At 48.2% G+C, this 20,109-nt stretch overlaps 4 protein-coding genes across 4 annotated transcripts; 1 reads left to right on the top strand and 3 right to left on the bottom strand.

Annotated features, from left to right (window-relative positions):
• Positions 1-1,359: 1,359 nt before the first annotated feature.
• Positions 1,360-7,952, bottom strand: LOC131267126 (CCR4-NOT transcription complex subunit 3). Its single transcript, XM_058269900.1, has 12 exons — positions 7,018-7,952; positions 5,805-5,902; positions 5,562-5,696; positions 4,995-5,448; positions 4,706-4,911; positions 4,319-4,598; positions 3,736-4,246; positions 3,574-3,641; positions 2,753-3,405; positions 2,573-2,683; positions 1,829-2,038; positions 1,360-1,737 (listed from the first exon to the last, which is right to left on the bottom strand). Exons 1-12 carry the CDS (start codon positions 7,040-7,042, stop codon positions 1,639-1,641), a joined length of 2,850 nt encoding a protein of 949 aa, XP_058125883.1. The 5' UTR covers positions 7,043-7,952; the 3' UTR covers positions 1,360-1,638.
• An 823-nt stretch (positions 7,953-8,775) lies between these two features.
• LOC131266580 (large ribosomal subunit protein uL18) lies at positions 8,776-11,007 on the bottom strand. The gene is made up of 3 exons (XM_058269148.1): positions 10,898-11,007; positions 9,811-10,512; positions 8,776-9,329 (listed from the first exon to the last, which is right to left on the bottom strand). Exons 1-3 carry the CDS (start codon positions 10,898-10,900, stop codon positions 9,141-9,143), a joined length of 894 nt encoding a protein of 297 aa, XP_058125131.1. The 5' UTR covers positions 10,901-11,007; the 3' UTR covers positions 8,776-9,140.
• Positions 11,008-11,337: 330 nt separating this feature from the next.
• LOC131262650 (protein-associating with the carboxyl-terminal domain of ezrin) lies at positions 11,338-13,801 on the top strand. Its single transcript, XM_058264703.1, has 2 exons — positions 11,338-12,567; positions 12,741-13,801. Exons 1-2 carry the CDS (start codon positions 11,428-11,430, stop codon positions 13,686-13,688), a joined length of 2,088 nt encoding a protein of 695 aa, XP_058120686.1. The 5' UTR covers positions 11,338-11,427; the 3' UTR covers positions 13,689-13,801.
• A 584-nt stretch (positions 13,802-14,385) lies between these two features.
• LOC131263899 (peroxidase) lies at positions 14,386-16,882 on the bottom strand. The gene has a single exon (XM_058266178.1). The coding sequence runs from the start codon at positions 16,880-16,882 to the stop codon at positions 14,828-14,830; it is 2,055 nt and encodes a 684-aa protein (XP_058122161.1). The 3' UTR covers positions 14,386-14,827.
• Between the last annotated feature and the right edge of the window lie 3,227 nt (positions 16,883-20,109).

Raw genomic sequence — 20,109 nt, 5'->3', positions numbered from 1 at the left:
AAACAGTACGTAGTCAGAGGAGGCCTGCGAATCTCCTTCTTCGTCGTCATGGTGCACAAAAAGGATGTGACGATGCTGTGTTGGGGCTAATGTGTATTTATGGGTACCGAGTACAAGAGAATACTGGGAAACAATGTAACTTTACACTACTAACTCGTAACATTACTTTTACACGCAAGTTAGTTTTTTGTTTTGTTCATTTTTCTACATTCGACAGACCGATCAATCCCTTTCGATCGTTATGTTACCGAACGACTTTAACTCGCCCTCGTTCCGGTCGTTAGCGAGGCCTAGAACATGATTGTTGGCTTTCGCTTGCTTTTTACAAGGTTGCTACTGCTGCTACATGTCGGCCATTATTTAAAAAAAACACCACAAAACCTCCATCCCTTTCCCGTCGGGTCCGTCGGAGGATCATTGGTATGTAAACAACCACATACCATTCCGTGCATCCCGCCCGCGTTCATTGGACTGACTCTTGGAACCCCGGTGCTTATGGGTGGGGTGATCTAGGGGAGGTCTAGATACACTACAACACACCGCCGTCTCTCGCGAAATACCCCGCTCCTCTTCCGCTTCACATAATTTGGGGACCGATCATTTGTTAGTCGCGGTTTTGCGTTTGCATACTTTTTTGTGGTTTTCTCTAATTTTTCTCTCGTTTTTGTTTTCCGTTTTTTCATCTTTTTTTGTTTCTTTTAAAAGCTATTTCCTATCATCAAATCAAACAATCAAACTAGGGAGATTATGTTTGCGGTATGACCGAATATGCGTTATTATGCTGTGTGTTTTCTTCTATTCCTTATTCCGGGCGGCTGTTCTAATGTGAAGCCTTCCTTAACTTGCCTTTCACGCTAGCCCCATTCGTGGTTGGGGACAATCGCTACGAGGACACAAGGACTAAAAATGCAAACATTTGGTAATAAATCCGTGTAGCAACATTCAGTGAATTCCAGCAGAAGCTGTGTGGTTGATCGATGGTGGTGTATCAAAGCTTGATAAGTGTCAAGGAAGAAGACCGCAATATCGCAACACGTGCTACACACACAAGAAAAACTCCGTTCCAAGTTGTAGCTAGAACTTAGGACCATTTGATCGAAGATTGAATTATCAAACCTTTTTGCTTCTTGCACAGGAACTTCTGGAAAGAAAATTAAGCTGCAAATGGGGAACAAATACGTGGCAACCCCCGTTTCCTTTCGATCTAAAAATAAATAGAACAAAACTGGAAAGAGTGTAGAAAAATGCTGCAAAGTTCATCCCGGCGGCAAAACTGCAGCAAACCAGAGAGATCGATCGTTCCAAAATAATCATCATGATCATCATCATGGCGTCAAGTAAAAGTGGTGCAAATGAGGTTGAATAGCGAAACTTTTCTGCTCTTCTTAGCCGTCAGTGATCGCGATCTCTTGCAATGATTCTTCCGCAAATGTACATCATTTTTCACTTTCTGTCTCGCTAACCGATCCCTCGCTTCAAAAGTCGTGTGATTCTTTTTGCGGGTGGATTTGTTTTGCTTTGTTGTTGGTTGGTTTTTTTTTCAGAACATTTTATAGTTTTTATTGATCAATTTTTTTGCGTTTCATTTTGCTTTTTCCACAATGTTTTTTAAAAAAAGAGTTCCGTAATCTGTAAAGATCAATTCAGGTCCCTGTCTTCTAAGTACTTGTATTCAAACGTAAACCCTTCCTTTTTACGCTGGCCCCATTTTTCATAGTCAAAATAGATGTAGGTTCCCTGGATGGGGGAGGGCGAGAGGAAGAAGAAATGAGAAAAGTCCGGATCAAATGCTGCCCCCCCTTTACGGAAGGGGTATGTGGACGCTTACCTGCTCGTACTCCTCGTTGATCACTTTCGGTTCTTCGTGGCGCTGGAACCACATCATATATTTCGTATGAAATCTCCAGCTCTGCTTTTTCAACGCCTTCGCGGCCAAATATTGGGCCTTCGTTCCCTCCATGTAGTAAAACACGAAGAAGAGCGTCTCAGGCGAGAGGCGCTGGAAAAACTCAACCGTATCAGAATGTGGAAGTTGTTGCTAAAATAAAAAGAAGATAAGAAAATCATTAGAATATTTTACATTTATTTGCCTCACGTCAAACTTCAATTTATTTCCTAACTTTTTGTACCATTAGAGGACGATTGTTGCGAATAATAAAGCAGTAAATGGTGGTGTTCCATAACGAGAATAGAGAATCTTCGTTTTTTTGCATCGCTCCTAGTTTCTTCTAAGTAAACGCATGCTTCACGTACCACTATCCAAAAGCAAGGGAGCTACAAACCGTTAAAGCTTAACCTTGCCTGCTGCGGATGTTAAAAATTGCACCTTCCCCGATAGGCGATTTCGAGCAAATCGTCCTAAAAAACGTCCTTCGTGACACAAATATCAAGCAGTTTTGTATTGTGAGTAGGACGAAGTAGGACGACTGCGCGAAAAACGTCCTAGCGGGTGGAAACGCAGCTACACAATTCAAACCAGTCATACATGCTAGACAATGGAAACCAGCCGTTCCGTTCGGAACAGTTGGAATAACATAATAACCTTAAACGATCACCTGAGAAACTAACTCACCTGTGGAAAGTGCGGTGGTGTTTGCACGGGTTGACGTTGCAAGTACGGCCTGAGCCTCTCCGAATCGCTTGGTGTTGGCAGATGATAGTAGGCGGCTTCCATCCGTTGGAACTAAAAGAATATAATTACACACAGATTATTCATCGAGTTAAGAGTCCGACGGACAGGCCTGGTTCTTACTTGTATCTGATGCTCCTTCTGCAGCTTGGACGTGCCAAGCGGTGCCACACCGAGTAGCGGGGGTATGCAGGCATCGTGAGTGCCGGCCACCTTCATGCCGCCTCCGCCGCCGCCGCCACTGTTCACGTTGGTGGCGTTCGAAATACTAGAGTTTGTGTTGATGATCGTGTTCGGTCCGTTCGTGATGGCAGTTGCTGACGACGTCGGTAGTAGGTTGGCCGCGGTTGGCGTACCGGCGGGATCGACCATGAATGACTGCGGGCCGGCGCCGCCCTGCGGCTGCACGCTCTGGTTCGAAGGAATCTGCCCACCAGCCGTCTGTCTCGTGTCCGCTGGCTGTGGTTGTGGTTGCTGCTGTTGTTGCGATTGTTGCTGCTGTTGTTGTTGCTGCTGCTGCTGTTGTTGTTGTTGTTGCTGGCCGGCTACGGCTGCTACTGCCGCTGCTTGCGCCGCCGCTGCTTGTGCCGCTGCCGCATGGGCCGCCGCTACCGCGGCCACGGCCTGCTGGGCGGAAGCTGCCGCCACTGCCGATGCACCTTGGGGATTCTGCTGTTGCTGCTGCTGCTGGCTCTGCTGTTGTTGCTGCATCAACGCGTTCGGATTGGGGCTTGGGACCGTTTCGAGAACTCCCGTTCTATTTATCACTTCTTGCGCTAAAAAATATACACAAAAGCACAAACAGCGCACCGAAAATAGAACCAATGAATCATTACACTTTGCTCGACAAACGTTACACAACAATCACAACACGACATTCGAACGAACTGGCAAGCCACGACGTTGGCGGTGTTTTGCGGGCCAGCAGGAACACGACAACTTACCGAGTGTTGTGGGGCCGTTCAGCAGCTGCTGTTGCTGTTGCGGTGGTGACATCAAACTGGGTGACGCTCTGGTTTGAAAAGAACAAACAAACAAGGGTAAGAATCGGGGGATGTGCTGTTTACGAGAGCGAGGTTCCGATGTCGTCGGTACGGGCCACTTACCTGCTACTGACTGCGGAATTGCTGGGTGAGACACAGTTATTAATAACGTTCGCCCCGCTACTGCTGATGGTAGACGCGGACGATGTGCTCATTACATGATTGCTGCTCTCCGTCGTGCTCGACGCCGACGACAGGGCGTTACTGTTGTGAAGCAGCATGGAATTCTGACCGGGAGGAATCTGCTGGGCTTGCTGTTGCTGCTGCGCTTGCTGCTGTTGCGCCTGCTGCGTAGATGCTGTCGACTGACCCACGACGTTCGCTTGCCCGCTACTACTGTTCGCCGCTGCGACCACGGCGGCCGCACTCGGTAAGCTGCTCTGACCGTGCTGCTGCTGCTGCTGCGGTTGCAGCTGCTGACTAAGCTTAGGTTGAGATGCATTAATAATCTGACTGAGGTTGCTAAAGACATTCGATGCATTCGGAGCTTGCGTTTGAAGGGGACCACTGGCCGCGGGCGCTGACGATCCGGCCACCGTTGCCGGCGTATTCGGTTGGAGTATGGAACCGTTTTCTAAAAGTGAAATAGAACGTTCATCAGTATACCATAGCAGGTGGCAGTACATCGTAGTAGGCTTCTACTCACTGGGAAGTTGTTTAGCAACGGCAGCGAATGCGGGTCCCATGAGCGGTATACTATTGGGCGGCTGCGGTAACACCAGCATGCTGGGTACGGGCGCGGTAGCATGGTTTTTGCTGGGCGTCGAGCTGATCAGCCCGGGCTTGGACGTATTGTTGTTGCTGGTGCTATTACTGCTACTGCTGTTGGTGCTGCTGTTGCTGCTACCGTTGTTGTTCACGACGTTGCTCGCAGCAGCCGCTACGGACGGGTCCACCTTAGCGCGGATTGCAGTCGGTTTCACCGGCTAAGGAGTTACGGTGGTGGTGAGAAAAAAGCAAACAAAACTCGTGCAAATCTCCTGTGCAAGTATGTTTTGTTGTGCAAATGTGTGCACCATCTCATAACACGTACCGTAATCTTCGTTCCTTCGCTCTTCGAACGCTTCTCATTCAGGTTGTTGTTATCGGCGGACAGATCGCTGCTGTGATTGTGTAACGTGCTGGCGCTGTAGTTTAGCACCGGTGACTGCGCCGGACTAGTACCAGATATTAGACTGCTAGGCGAACCAGCCGTTTCATTGCTGTTATTGCTGTCCGTACCGGTCGACACCGGAATGCCTATGGGGAGTGATAAAAAAAAAAGCAAGCAAAAGAGAAATTAATCCCATTCTGGACCTCCTGTGTCGGCAGGATTCCATTACCAGAGATTTCCACATCATCCAAGCCGATGATATCGTCGTAGATGTACTCGTTCTCCTCAAAGTCGGGCTCCTGCGACGAGTCGATGTAGTACTCTACGTCCTCCTTGATCTTCTTGATCTGCTCCACCTCCACGCCGTCATTGTCGAGCATCCGCAGTAGCGTCTCCAGCTTGGTGACGTGGAACTTATGCCTCTCCAGCTTGCCCTTCAGCTCATCCATCTTGTCCTGCTTATCCTTGTCGAGCTTTTTCTTCTTGCCAGCCAGCAGCGACTCGACCTCGCACTCGAACTGATCGATCTGTATCTGCAGCGAGGTAATGGAGGACGTTAGCCAGCTGCTGATCTCCTCCTTTTCCCGCTGCGCCGGATCCATCTTCTGGGCCGCACCGAGGCCCTCCTTCGAGTACGCTTTCGTTTTCGTTTCCCGTTCGACTACCTTAAACCGCTCCATTTGCTGCAAATACAGAGTACGATGATGGGTGAGGGGGACGAAGCGGGGAGAAGCGGGAGGGATGAGTGATCAATTTGCACATCACAAGCGGAAGAGAAAGGGCAAAGTACACATACGGTTTCTATGAGCCGACGGTTTTCCAGCAGTGCGCTTTTATCCTTGATCTCGCCGGATGCGATCCATGATTTGATTTGATCACGTAACCGCTGCAGCTTTTTGATTTCCTTCTTGAGATCTGCTTCATACTTTTCCTGAGTGCAAAAACGGAACGGAACAGAACGGAAGAGAATTTATCACACATTTTCTTACGCAGGCGGCCGTGCGCGGTCTGCGCAACCGTAACGGGCTGGCGGGCATACTTTTTGATTGCTATTTGTAGCATTGTGAACTTTCTGCCAAATATCCTCGAACGTTTCTACACCCTCAGTGACTTTCTTCAGGCACCGATCGATTTCACCTGCAACGGAGAGGGAGAGAGAGAAAGCAAAGGGAAAGACGAACGATAAGAAAGGTTCCAATAACCAGCACAGAATCGCCAAAGTCGCGGATCGCAAGATACAGCACGCACGTATTGTGGTCGGAAGAGGCATCGCTCTTTCGGTGGCGACGGAGGCAGCAGCAGCAGCAGGTGAACGAGTTTTCTTCTCAAAATTAGTGTCCTACTAACGTAGTCGATCGTCAAATGTCACTGCCGTGTTGCTACTGTCAACACACCACTACTTTGCTTTCTACTATCTGTCAAAATCAATGCAAGCAGCCTACTACGATAGTATCTCGGCGCTCTATGACTGAATCGTACACTAACAAACAACGCCGAGAAAGCGCCAACTGTATCCCCCCAAATATTGGCGGATGAAAGAAAAAAAACAAGCTCCAACGAAGAGGAGGTGCTCTACATTGTTTATACATTTCTTTGTAAATGGGTCGCCTGTTCGCGGTTTTACCCGGCCTAACACGGGACCATCGTGTTTTTATACTCAAACAACTCCCCAACCGGTCCGTTTAGCATCATGATTCCCTTTCACGATCCCCGATATCACACATATCCTCATAATCACATAACGCCACCATCGTTCGCTCATCTCATCTCGGCCTCTTTAAGAGCCCAACATCGACATCCCAGAGCATTTATCCCCACCGGGGGGGGGAGCGTGGAGCATCACTCGATACGAACGTTGACAATGTTTCCTGCAGCATCCGTGCATCGAGATTACTGCTCGCTAATCCCTAGACACAATGTTTATATACACTGCTCCTATTTTACCGCATTTTGAGTGCACTCTTTATAAAGGGAATAAACTTTCATTCGCATACGAATCTCAAACTAGCATTACTGTCCGGAGGATTTCCGGGTGCAGATATATTAATCCACCGGTATTATTCACAAGTATCGTACGACGAGTCGTTTAAGAAGGTATAGAACATAAGGGCGTTATGAAAGAATTTGTTTCTTCGTTCTTCGAAGTAGAACCCCGCTTCGTGACTGCCGTTTTAGATGCCGCTGCTGCTGCTGCTGCTGGTGCTGCTTTGTAATCGCCTTTGGCCACCACAAACTAACGTAATTTGTCTCACCTTGCAACTTTCGCGTCGCAGCCATGGCTATGTACACATCTGTTCACAGATATCAGACATAATCTACTCATGCAAAACTGGCCGCTGGAATGGTTCTGGCGCGCGCGTTGCCAAAAGCCTCTCGACCTTCAATGCTTCTCCGGTGTACCACACTCTTGTTCGCGCTGCTCCAGCGTTCGATTCGCCGATACCGACGTTTCACGAGGGGCTCGTGGCCGTGCCTCCGGATCGTGGGGAACAGTTTCGGATGTAATCCTTCTGGCTGAAGCCTCCTGCCGCTGCACTGGACAACTAGCGGGTAGCCGCGTGTAACCAACGTCGTGTGCGCGAACGAGAAAGGGAGAGAGTTGGTGGTGGAGTGGTGTGGTAGTGATTGAGCTGCGGGCCCCGTTTCTTTTTTTCGTTTTCCGAAAACCTCAATTCAAGCCTCCAACGTCGGCCATGAATGGAACTCGATTGGCCACGGCAGGTGCGCTGCTTTGAACTGTACGCGCGCGGGGCTTGGGTGGGGCGAAAGGACGAGCCGAGGCAAACCAAGGATTGCTTCGACGGCAACCGATTCTTCGGACCGCTAACAGAATCAGCAGCTTCTACTGGATACGAAGCAGAAGGCGACAATGTGAGGAGGTGCGGGGCGAGAAATAGCCGCGGCTCACGACGTACGTGTCTGCGTTTGTGCGTGTGTTTGTGTTGCTTCACTTTCAAGATGGCCGAACCCCGAGCTCATTCGCTGAAGGAGCACCATTCACTTTAACTTTGCACACCGTCAAATTCGGCAAACCGCGACTAGAAATACGAACGAACACGCTTTCGATAGCCTTTCTCCGGTTCGTTACGCTGGCACTGTATTACCGTAGCCCGATAGCGAGTGCACAATTTATCATTTACAAATGACTCGTTTAGCGACTGGGAACACTTATTTTTCGGAACCTCTATTTGGATCATTTGTTGCGAGAATCTTTCCAATCCCTCGCTCGGCTGCGCTGGTGTGTGTGGCCTTTCCAACGCGCTGGAGCAGCTCGGCGATACCAATTTGGCATGCGCCTTCCCGCTCTCTCCCTTTGCGAGGTACGAGCTGCTTGTCTTTTTGGCATTTGCGTAAAATGTCAAAATAATCAACCCAGTTTTGTATGGAGTATAAATTTTCAAGATACAAAACTGATTGACAGCGCACTGTGGGCTACATTTGAATTATGTTTTTACGTTGAAAAATAGTTTACACAAAAAAGTTGTTACTTTAATACAATATCAGTATAATTAATCATATAGTAAACGATTCATCAAGATAATTGATTCAAAAAACACTGTTTGATTTAACATTTGTTTTGTTCACTGGTTATGTTGTAACTCATGTCCATCGAAATGCATGTTGATTTCAATAACATTGCTGCAATATGAATTTATACAACAATCAGTGACTTAAAGACTGTGTAAGAGCTATTTAGCTATAAAAACATATGTATATAATTTGGGTCCGTCATCTCTTCCGAAAACAAATGTATTCTTTCAAAATGTCAGCGAAAATAGACAAATTCGTTGAAGTGCAATTCATTGCAATCGGATCTTTTTCTCACCTACCCCCAGATGGATGTGAAACTAATGGATTTTCGTTTGTCATATATGCTTAGAGTGTAATATATTTTGTTCCTTTTCAGGCAATATAAACTTATCTTCTAATTTAAATGAAATAAGTGAAACATTCTATTCCCCTTCATCCCGCTACAAAACAACGTGAACAACAAAACTTCGAACTTCATATTGTTTGATTCCAATTCGGCTGAATAGAAACATTACATTTATTCACTATTATTTTTGTTATTATCATCTTCTCGCCAATCCTCGGTCAATTCACAGCACATAGAAGTTATGTGCCGGCCAACGGGAGGAAGAAAGGATTTTCGGGCAGGAAAGCGCGCGCATGAAAGCATGGTCTGCGATCAACACACACCACCAACCACAATCGATCGTATTCACCACAATCACTTGGAATATAATGTTAATCTTCAGCGAAACGTAGAAGCAAAAAGTAAACGAATGTTTTCTGTTGCTCGCCGTATTTGAGCGAGAAAAGTAAGAGTAAGGATGTAACACTCGGACAGCGACGGCTAAGCGAATCTGTACGCTTAGGCTTCGGCATCGGCCTGGATCTTGGCCATGAATTCGGCCTTGTGCTTCGCGATCTTCTCCTTGCGAGCCTCGAGGCTGAGCTTGGCCAGATTCCATCGCTTCTTGGTAACCTTCTTCTCGGGTTTCTTCGTGAAGGAAGGATCCTTGCGGATGGCGGCGTGGGCATTCTTGTAGATGTTTTCGATCTGATTAGAAAAGAAATAACAAACAAGAGGATTATTTTTTAGCTACTTTCAATTAGGCAAATACTTTAGTGGTGAATGTACGATAAAATCAAGGAAGTTTGCTAGGTGGGTGTTATCCTGCAAACTCCGAACTATTTTGGTCGTAGTTTACTGTTGTCCACTTTCGGAAACTATCGTGACACGTCAAGGATCAACGACAGAAATTTGGGTGGACGTGCAATAAATGCAATGTGAATGCTACACGATACTTGAGGGGAGAATTAATTTTAAGCAACTTTCAATTAGGCAAATACTTTAGTACTGAATGTACGATAAAATCAAGGAAGTTTGCTAGGTAGGTATTATCCTGTAAACTCCGAACTATTTTGGTCGTAGTTTACTGTTGTCCACTTTCGGAAACTATCGTGACACATCAAGGATCAACGACAGAAATTTGGGTGGACGTGCAATAAATGCAATGTGAAAGATAAACGATACTTACATCATCGGCCTTGATGCCCAGGGAAATGTACTTGCTGAACTGGCGTTTGAATGCCTCCTCATCCTCCTCCTCCAGCGTGCGCATGTAGTTGGCGACATGCAGACCGAAGATATGGTCGCGGTGCATTTCAGCATTGAAGCTCTTGTTCTCCGCGCTGTATCCCGGGAAGCGCTTGACCGAGTGCGGGATGTTCAATCCGCCATCGACAGCACCCTTCATGGCGCCGAACACACGGGCTCCGGTGGTGGTGCGGGCCAAGCCAACGTCCAGGTAGCAACGGAAGGCAGCCGGGCCATCATCGACCGCCTCAACCAGGTACTCCTCACCGGTCACATCGGTGCAACCAGCGTACAGGGTATCCAGGCGCAGCTTCTGCAGAATACGGCGAGCAGCCAGCAGACCGGTGCAGTAGGCAGCAGCATAGTTGGTCAGACCAACCTTAACACCATAACGTGGCAGCTCGTGCGAGTAGGCCGCGCAGACCATGCGATCGCCCTCAATGCGGGCATAGGCAATCTGACAGGTGATGTCGCGATTGCTGAGACGAACGATCAGACGGTACTTCGGCGTGTTGTATTTGTTTTTGTCCTGGAAAATCAGGCGCTTACGGGCATAGTAGTCGGTCTTTCCCTCGCGACGACGACGGAACCTGACCTGGTACCGCTTGAAGTACTGCTTGTTCTTCACTACTTTAACGAATCCCTGAGGAGAGATGAGGGAGAAAAGAAGAAACAACCGGATCAGATGTGCATCAATGTGAGGTTAGGGTCACCCCTGTGTTACCAATGCATTCGAGTTGTTTATATCAGTTCATTTTCTACCAAATACTATCGAAATAAGGTGTAAACACGTTGCTAAAGCTGAAATGGGCATGTTAATGTTGATAAGTTAAACTTTTCACCGACGAACGCCAAAAGATTCCATCCGACCGACCCACGTCTTCACCACCAGACACTATAAATGCTAGAAGATGTCTTGGACACCGAAATTACTCTTTTTCACAGCCCGATAGTCGCCAAAACACTTTAACTCGATGGAATATGAACTGATATAACGAATCCACACATTTGTAGTACAGAAAACCTACCATTTCGGCTTAATTTGGGAGAAATTCGACACACGAAACGTTCAGCACGTTTTCCACACGTCGGTGCCTACAGAAAAAAGAAAGAAAGAAGATGGCGCTGCGACCGACAATCGACAAAGTGACAGCTAGCTGTCACTCTGACGTTGAGGGGTAGGAATATGTATGAGCTAATCCGTCGCAACACTGTGCACAAAAAGAATCGAAAAATCTATTTTGAAAATTGGCTAGTTTTCCTCTTATATTTTTTTAACATGCTTTATAGTTGTAAATGAAAGATGAGGGCTTAAGCTGAACAAAATACATACTTTTTTAATTGTAAACAATGCAAAAAAAAACCCTAATCCCATCGTTGCGGTAGTGAACTTTTTGATGTAAACGCGAGGGCTAGTACCCCATGTGACAGCATTCTGATTTGTTTTTCTTTTTCGGTTCAGTACACACATCCACGACGAAACCTATCGGTTTTCAAGTGTCCGCTAGAGAAAAAATGTACTAATTATTCCCCTTCCTAGTTGCTTCCAGTTTGTGCTATGGGAAATGAACAGTCTCAGCTGAAAGGAGTTGAAATTAGCAAGAAAGCGATCCAGGTGACCGACTATTGGTCACTGTACAATGGCGAGCTGCCGAACCCGAACGGCGCACCAAGTAGCAGCATATCGATATTCCAAGGTGAAACCCTAGTCAGCGGGCAGTTCTGGACGAATCAAAACCCGCTAGAACGTGCAATCAAAAATCTGAAAATCTACCGCCACCCCTACATCTTGAAGTACTTTGCATCATGGAGCAAGGGTTCGCTGAAAATGTTGGCCACGGAACGCTGCCGACCGCTGGCGACGTGCCTGAACATTACGAGCGATGTCCAGATATGCCTTGGGCTGAGGAACATACTGTGTGCACTTATCTTCCTTCTTGAGCAGGCGGCGGTGCGCCATCTCAGTATCAGCATCTCGTCCATCTATGTCACGGACGATGGAGCCTGGAGGCTGGCCGGGTTCGAGCATCTCTGGAGAACGAACGATTTCAATCAAACGTTGCTGGAAAAATCCCAACCTTACCGGTACAACAAGGCGATCGATCCCAACGAACTCGCGAGCAAAGGTCAATCGCTGGAACAGTTTGCGTTCGGTGTCATGTGCGAGGAAATACTCCACAACAAAACGGACATCAACATTCCCTCGGTGGAGGACTTTAAGGCTTACTGTGCGACGCACCTTAAGCATGGCAACCCGGCGATGCGCCCGAACCTTTCCGCCGTCCTGCTGCATCCGATCTTCAACCATGACTTCATACTCATACATTCCTTCCTGACCGAGCTCCCACTAAAAAACACCCAGTCGAAGCAGGAATTCTTCATCAGCCTGGCGGATCGGTTGCGCTCCTTCGACCCGGAAACGGTGGCCGAACAGATGTGCTCGTTGCTGCTGTCGCGCATCGTGCTGCTCGACACGACCGCCCAGCTGTGCGTGACGCCGTACGTGCTGCGGCCGAAAACCGACGATCTTTCACCGGGGCTGTTTACGCCCAAAATCTTTTCGACATACATTTTGCCAAAGGTTAAACAGGTGTTCTGTGTGCAGGACGCACAGATACGGCTTATGCTGTTGGAGTACTTCCCGGCGTACGTGGAGTTTTTCACGAAGGAAGATCTGCAAGATCATATATTACCTCAGGTAAGAAAACGAAGCTATCCAGGAAGGAACCCGATTTCGTTAAAGTATATATTTTCTGACGTTGTATTGTTTCTTTAAATTGGAACTGATGAATAGATATAATAAAATAATCCCCTATATGGTTTAAAAATAAATCATTAATTAAATGGCATTTCAAATCTTTCTCGTTTCAGCTTTTGCTCGGTATTAAAGACACGAACGATGTGCTGGTGGCGAAAACACTGCTCTGCTTGGCCGATCTCGTACCCATCCTCGGTTCGGCGCTGGTGATCGGTGGAAATCGTAGTAAAATATTCGCCGATGGCCGACCACAGGGCATACCGGATGCGGCCAATCCCTGGAGTGGGGTCCGCTCGATAACACCGGTCATTGGATCGGACGAATTTCTATCCGGCAGTCCGGTGCCGGATGGCGGTGGAGACAACAGCACGTCGCTTTCGTCGGTGCTGATGGCGCAGAATAATTTTAACATCATGCCCGAACGATTGTCACCCGAGGGAGAGGATATCTATCAGACCAACTCCGATGTGGAGATCGAGGTGGACGAGTGGAGCGACTGGGAGAATGATGGCAACGAACGAACGGTAAACCACCCTCTATCCGGCAGGGACACGAACGGTCCACAGATCGAAGAACCTCCAAGCGCTACTGGCAACGGGAACTCGGTGGAAGCTCGTCAAACAGAAGCGCACGTTACAAGGGAAAATTCTCTGGAATCAAAACGAAAACCATCCCGTGACGTGCAACCGGAGGAAAGCCTTGAACGGTTGGACATCAAGGTGAAAAAGATCGACCCGGCAGGGGGCGAAGATTTCGATTTCTTCAAAGACATGGAACCAGTAATCCAAAAAGCGAACGTTCTTCTCATTGACGACGATGACGACACGGCCAACAACGATGATGTCGGCGGTGGGTCACTGGAGCGATTAAATCCACCACAAGTGAAATCACACACACCCGAACAGCAGGACGTCCCAGAGCAACAGAACGCACGATCCCAGAAGGGTGCCGATAAGGAGGAAGAGTTCCCCCTGGTAAACAGCAGTCGGTTGGAGATTAAGGTGGACGAGATGGAAAACACCGAGGACGGTTGGGGCGACGAGGGTAACGAGGATTGGTGAACGAAAGTGGCTCCAAAGTGGGTCACATATATGCAAGCACTAATTATAAGCATTTGTGTTTTTTTTATTTAGCTTTAGAAAATAAAGAAATTTTAAAGCGGTTACCACATGGAGGATGTTTGGGATTTTTTTTGCTGGCAAGGGGTTCAATGGCCGAAGTTAGTGATGTTGGGGAAGAAAGCAAATAAAATTTGGTTTTAAAATTTTAGATTGCGCTAAAGATGAGATGTGAATGAAATGAAAAATCACAATCAAGAACAATTTCTTAAATTAAATATGCACTGATATGGTGTTCATTTCCAACTGAATTCGTAACCGGTAACATACGGAACACAAAAATCAGCCTAAGGGCAAACAAGAGCTTCACATGATTTAAGTCTAGCTCGGAGTGGCGCCGTTCGATTGGTCCCAAGGCACACCCGGAGGTGTCGTACTTGCTGATAACGGGCCGCAACAAGCCGTAAACTTGCACTTGGTGCCCCATGCATACCGACCACGTTGTGCATCATTACCAAACCAAAAACCGGTCTCGTACTAGAGGAGAACCGGAGGATCCGGACGAGGGTAAGCTTTTGTAAACAAATCAATTACTGTGGACTTGGCGATCCATTCCACCATTGGAGGAGCTGTAAAGAAAACAGAACAATACACTGGCAAAGTCGTTAAAAAAGACGATTCGTTCGAAGATGGCTGTTAATGTGTACAGCGGACATGTTTATTTTCACAACGCGCAGCAAAATGCGCCAAGAGCGCATTCCTTAAAAATAGTCATTTTCACAGGCTGTTTAACTTCATTTACATATTTACTGGATGCTTATATTTATTACTAGCGGAATGCTTGCACGCGGGATGGCACTTAAACTTAGCCCGGCCCTTAATCTTAGAGAGATGTAACGGTGAAGAGAGAAACTTAGGAGGCCGTGGGTTTGCAGCCCCTGCCACCTCCAATTGCGCCTACTTTGTTCACAGCTCAGCAAAACTACGAGGTGTACGCAAATGAAGCGATAATAAATCGATCCCCAGCGTGGCCCACCACTTCCGGGCGAATGTCGCCATGGCCGGTGTCGGGCCGGTGTTTGCGTCGCTTGACCTTTCTCCTTCGATTAATCACCTATTCAGTACACGCCGAGTGTGCACACTCAAACAAGTTGAGCAAGATCGAGCGCTGGAAGCTGAGCACACTGTAACTGCGGGTTATCGACCGCCGGCACACGGAACACGTCTCGCTGGACCCGCTCCAGCTGCGCCGTATCACACATGAACCGGGCCGCACTGTATCCGTCCAGCAGGGCTTCTAGTCGACTTTCGTTCAACAGCGCAGTGGGCACGCTGTCCGCCTGTAGAGAATTGTCCAGCTGTTCGCGAATCAGACAGGAGAGAGTGGGACCAACGGTGGCGCCGGCACGGGGCCGCTCGGAGATCGCTCCGACGATCAGATCCACATCGTGCACGGTTGCGTACGATGCGCGTATCGTTGCCAAATCGTCCGGTCGGAGGACCTGCTCGAGATCGGCCCACCCGGCCACCGGTTTGCCATTGCACAGCGTGTAGTAGTCGGTGTACCGGGCCAACCCATGGTCACGCCCTCGCTGGATGTCTAGGGCGAGCACGTCCAGACCGACGTTCCGTGAGCCGAACAGAAGATGTGCCACATCGTCCACGTACGCCGTGTCGAGGGACATTGCGCTCTGTCCAAGCACACTACCCACCAGATGGGCAAAGTATTCACGCTTTCGAAGATCTTTCGGCCGATAGAAGAGCTTCTCCAGGTCGTACGAACTGACCGCGCTGGTGATCTCACCCGGCATCATCGTGTTGTAGAATCGGATGGCGACCGTCGCAAACTCGTTACTCACACGGTCGTCCCGCTCGACCGGAATGTCCTCAGTTGGTCGTGTCCGCTCGCCCGTGACCACGCTCAGCCACTCCTGGACGATCCGCTGGTAGATGCGTGTGTTAATCCGACGGGCCACCGTAAAAAGCTGGTCATCGCTCCAAGCCGGTTTTAACAGTGCCAAGTGTTTGGCCAACCGGTTGTGCGAACGTAGGAACAGCGTGTGCATGAGCGTAATGTAAGGGTTCACATTGACGCGTGTGTCCCCAGACTCGTAGCAGATGGTTTCGAGGGTTGAGTCGGCCACGCACAAATTTCCGCTGGCCGCTTCCGTTAGATACTCGACCGAGTCGTACAGATGTGACTTCAGCCGTCCGCCCTTGCCGGTTCGTAGGGACTGCGTGTCATTGGCGAGGTTACCGTACAGCTGGGAAAGGTCCAATCGATCCGTGGCCTGGTTCAGTTGGTTAGCCGGACCGAGCCGACAACCGTCCCCGACGGAAAGGGCACTTCGTACGTAGTTAAGGCACGTCGCTCGGTACGTGCGATAGTACGGATCGTCCTCTGGGACTTGCAGTGGCTTGCAGGACGGATGTCGGTAGCGAGGCAGCAGCTGACCGTGCTCCGTCGAACAGCACTCGATGTCCACCCCGTCGTGCATGGTCTGAACGGTGGTTTTGGCGAGATCGTGCTCGATAAACTGACTCCACTGGACGAGTGCGACCGACCGGGTCGCATCCCGTGCGTCTACACTGCGCGAATGGAACTTGCTGGAAATTTCCCTGGCCAACGGGAGCTCCCCACCGGCCGTGCTGCGCCGGAACGCGTAGATACCGTCGTCGTACGCCGCCGGAAGCAACCGACGGTACTCGTCGTTGTACTCCTTCGTCTCGACCACATTCCGACACTCGCGCCCGATCGGTGCCCCCTCGGGAACGATGATCCCGCCAAGGTAAAGGCCACATTCGTACGAGGGAATGCCGGCCGGAGCGCAGTATCGATTGACAAAGAACGTGGACGCACGGAGGACGTTGCGGGCGAGTACATCCTGCCGCTGGGTGTCGGGAGTTGGATGGCCATCGATGATCTGCGCGTACGTTGTCCCGCCGCGGACCACCTTCACCCGCGAACCGGCGATCGTTCCTTCCAACCGTTTCGACTTTTCGAACACGGCCTCGCTGTAGTCGAGCGCTTCCTCGACGTTGGCGTTGGTGGCAAAGCGTTCCAGTTTCCGGGCAAGGGCGGGTGGTAACTCGTAACGGTCCACCACGGGAGAATCGTCCACCGTTAACGAGCTCACGTAATTTTGGTCCCGGAATAATCCAAAAAGAGCAACCACAATGCACACTGACACTCTCATTTTAGTTTCAAAGTCCTTTTTAGTAGTCTATCAGTTAACTTTCTTCCCACTCAAATCAACTCAACACTCCAAAGTCACTACCGGGACCAAACTTATCTCCTCCTTGCGACGCGCGAAGAGGCAAGTGCGTCCACCCGATCGGATTGCTAGCGAAGAACTAAATCTTTGCCCTCGCCGGAGCACTGTTGTTTACTGTTGATTTAAAACATTATCATTTTCCGTTTACCGCACCACTCCATCATGCCGCAAACAAGTTCCTGCCACCGCAGGCCAGCAAGCAAACAAGCACGCTCGCGCACACACACACAGAAAACCACAACCCCGCGGCCATGAGGGCCACATAAGGGGGCACCGCGATGATCCAACCAACCCCGCGCATTGCGGTTCGATTCCGTCCGTACGTTGGACACTATGGGATCGGTCACCATTTCGGTCGGGAAGAAGCGACCTAATTTGATGTTAATTTAATCTAAAGTATACACAAGTGTTGTTGAACTAAATGCAAGCAAATACATTTTAATCAGTAGAAGAAAACTAACTTGTGGAAATTGCAGTTGCGAAAAAAGGCCTTACAAGCAAAAGACTACTTAAACATCCGTTTAGTATGTCAGTAAAAGAACCATGCGCCACTTAAGCCGTTTAGCATACCTACTTTGATTGCAACATTGAAGAAAACAATTCAAAGATTTAAGATTATCCGTTCCTTAACATCCCATAGTTCCTCGAGCCCTTATCGGAGATGTTCCTCCATCGGTTGTCTGAAAACCGGCTGGATGTGGGCAAACGTAGGGAGACACCCTGTCCCATTCATTCACTCCAGCGCTTTCTATTTACGCTGCAGCATTCGATGCGTCAACCGATCTTGGTTGCTTCCAGCACTGTGTTCTAGGGATTGCGTGACTCTATGTGGTTTTACCTACGTGTGTTTGTCTACTATTCGACCGGTTGAAGGGTCCACTGTTATTGACGACCGGGGTGACATCGAAAAACGTACCCACCCATGTGCACCTTCCAACGGTCGTAATTTAAATAATTTTACCGCGTGCTCTCGAGCGCCGCGGAGTACGATCGCCATCTTCTCCCCTGCTACGGCAAGGACGTGTTGTGACTTGTGATTTTAAAGACGCAAGGACTGGCCGAACGCGTACGTACACTAACCGTAAGGCATTTGGAAAATCGAGACGATTCCTCTTTAGCCTGCGAATGGTTTCATTTCTGGTATCATTTCCCATTCCAGCCAAAGTACACCCAAAGTCCGGATTCCGATTCCGTCTACTAATTGAACGCAATTAGCTTGCCATTTGGCGGTAATTATTCTCAAGCCGCGATCAGTGCCGATCGCGGCACGTTGCCGTTTTCCTGGCAAGCAGCATAGCGATCTTCGACGGTGACACATGTCTGAGGTTTGCGGGGCCAACACACGCAACCCCGTAGAATGGCACACAACGGGACCAACAGTGTCATTACGGCCACAATGGTAAATGATTCATCATTACAAACCAGACACGCTAACTTTAATAGATCCTATTGGAGGGAAAAATAAATCAATGAAAATTTAAGTAGATTGAACTCACTGGAGGTTAGAAGTTCAGTTTTTACTAACATTCAATATTCCCTTATACTCTCTAAAATAAAACCATTGTATAACTACCTTTCGTAGATATTGAGCACCTTTCTCCTTTCGAGTATGCGAAAAGTTCAAGGGAACCATCAGCAGTTGAATAATACACCTCGTCGTTGAAATCCGGTAGAAACTATGGTTACATCCGATCTGCCTCAATCTGGATTCGGCTGGTGTCTGATCGGTTCAACAGTTTGTCGGTTCTGGACAAAAAAACCGGTCGCACACGACTGGCCCACCGTTTGTTGTGTCGACCGTTTCTTCCATTTCCAGCAGGAAGGCGCAGTTCGAACTTTGCTCGCACAACCCTTGTTGTTTGCCAGGGTTTCACAGCTGGATTGTTTTTAAAACTGGCCGGGATTATTTTCACAAACGCGTCAAACATTGAACAACACAAAACATTTTCTAGGGCGAGTGAATCAGCGTTGGATAAACCAACGCGCAATTACAAGTGATAGTTCTCTTCGTGAAACAAAAGAAGAGGATTTCTCATCTTTAAACCGATGTGTTGGAAAAATGAGTAATAGCTTATAACTTAACCGAGACATGGGCGCATTCTGTAGGGAAATATTTACAAGATTTATGAACAAACTTAGATAGAAAACTGTATCTACGTCAACGTTCCGGTCGTATTTATCGACCTTCTTTAAATTCCATCATGGTTTGCTATGCCTACCATTTCTAGTTTTATCCCTTCAGTTTAGTTGTGTTAGAAGAAAATTCTTCCTAATGTCATCGTTGCCAAACTGTTTGTCAATCATTTTACCGTGTTTAATTACTTCCCCGTTACCATGGAAATATTTTCTATCTTGAGTTCTTTCCCAGGGATTATCAAACAACTCCATCAATTTTCATATTGCTCGCGATAGAATAATTTATTCATAGTTGATTTCACTCACCGTCCTTCCAAGAGACGATTTGGTTTCGCACTTCAATGTCCGTTAATACGCACGTCATGTGCAATTGCGTACTGCAGTTTATCGCATACGATACTTTTTGTCTTGTGCTTCCAGCGTACCGGGGGTCGGAAAGTATATGCAGTGAGGCCGACACCCGCACCGTTATTCAGTAAGCTGTAGTGCGGAAATCTTGATTAAATGCTAATATGCTGCTTGTTCGTTGACAAATATTCCTTCCTATATATCACTTGCGTAAGCCAATTCGAAACTCATCTCAAAATATCACGCAAAATGTAGCGAACCTATGATTAATTAATCCTTCGGCACTGTTTCGTTCTCGCCGCTAGTACTACTCCTTCTTTCTACTACCGCACTTAATATTCCGCATGTTTGCTGGACAGTATTTACAGTGTGTGGTTTGTTTGTTGCTGATGATAGTTGCGGTTCGTAAAGAGCGCGGAAATGTAGCACCCGAAAGAAAAGAGCACAAACAAGATGCACGAAGAAATGAATGTAGAAGCCTACTGTGTGTACCTGGTGCATCGAGACTGGTTTCCGGGCGTTTTGAAACGTGGTATGATTATATGTGGCGATACTGCTGCCAGCCAGTGCTGTGTACTGGTTTGCCTTCCAATTGGATGGACGATTGATTTGCTTGCTGTTTGTAATCTTCTAAGTGGCCACCATTCTATACGCGCGAGGCTTAG

The sequence above is a fragment of the Anopheles coustani genome, chromosome 2, assembly GCF_943734705.1.
Source record: "Anopheles coustani chromosome 2, idAnoCousDA_361_x.2, whole genome shotgun sequence".
Classification (NCBI taxonomy): domain Eukaryota; kingdom Metazoa; phylum Arthropoda; class Insecta; order Diptera; family Culicidae; genus Anopheles; species Anopheles coustani.
Note: the sequence above shows the minus strand (reverse complement) of the source record. Positions and strands in the feature narration are given on the sequence as shown.

Excerpts from the sequence above, each read along its gene's own strand:
- LOC131266580 (XM_058269148.1), bottom strand. Across the intron at positions 9,330-9,810 it reads TGGGCATCAAGGCCGATGAT|ATCGAAAACATCTACAAGAA; the intron begins GTAAGTATCGTT and ends TTTTCTAATCAG.
- LOC131262650 (XM_058264703.1), top strand. The coding sequence starts at position 11,428 with ATGGGAAATGAACAGTCTCAGCTGAAAGGAGTTGAAATTAGCAAGAAA. Across the intron at positions 12,568-12,740 it reads AAGATCATATATTACCTCAG|CTTTTGCTCGGTATTAAAGA; the intron begins GTAAGAAAACGA and ends TTCTCGTTTCAG.
- LOC131263899 (XM_058266178.1), bottom strand. The coding sequence starts at position 16,882 with ATGAGAGTGTCAGTGTGCATTGTGGTTGCTCTTTTTGGATTATTCCGG.
- LOC131267126 (XM_058269900.1), bottom strand. The coding sequence starts at position 7,042 with ATGGCTGCGACGCGAAAGTTGCAAG. Across the intron at positions 3,406-3,573 it reads GAACGGCCCCACAACACTCG|CGCAAGAAGTGATAAATAGA; the intron begins GTAAGTTGTCGT and ends TATATTTTTTAG. Across the intron at positions 2,684-2,752 it reads AGAAGGAGCATCAGATACAA|TTCCAACGGATGGAAGCCGC; the intron begins GTAAGAACCAGG and ends ATATTCTTTTAG.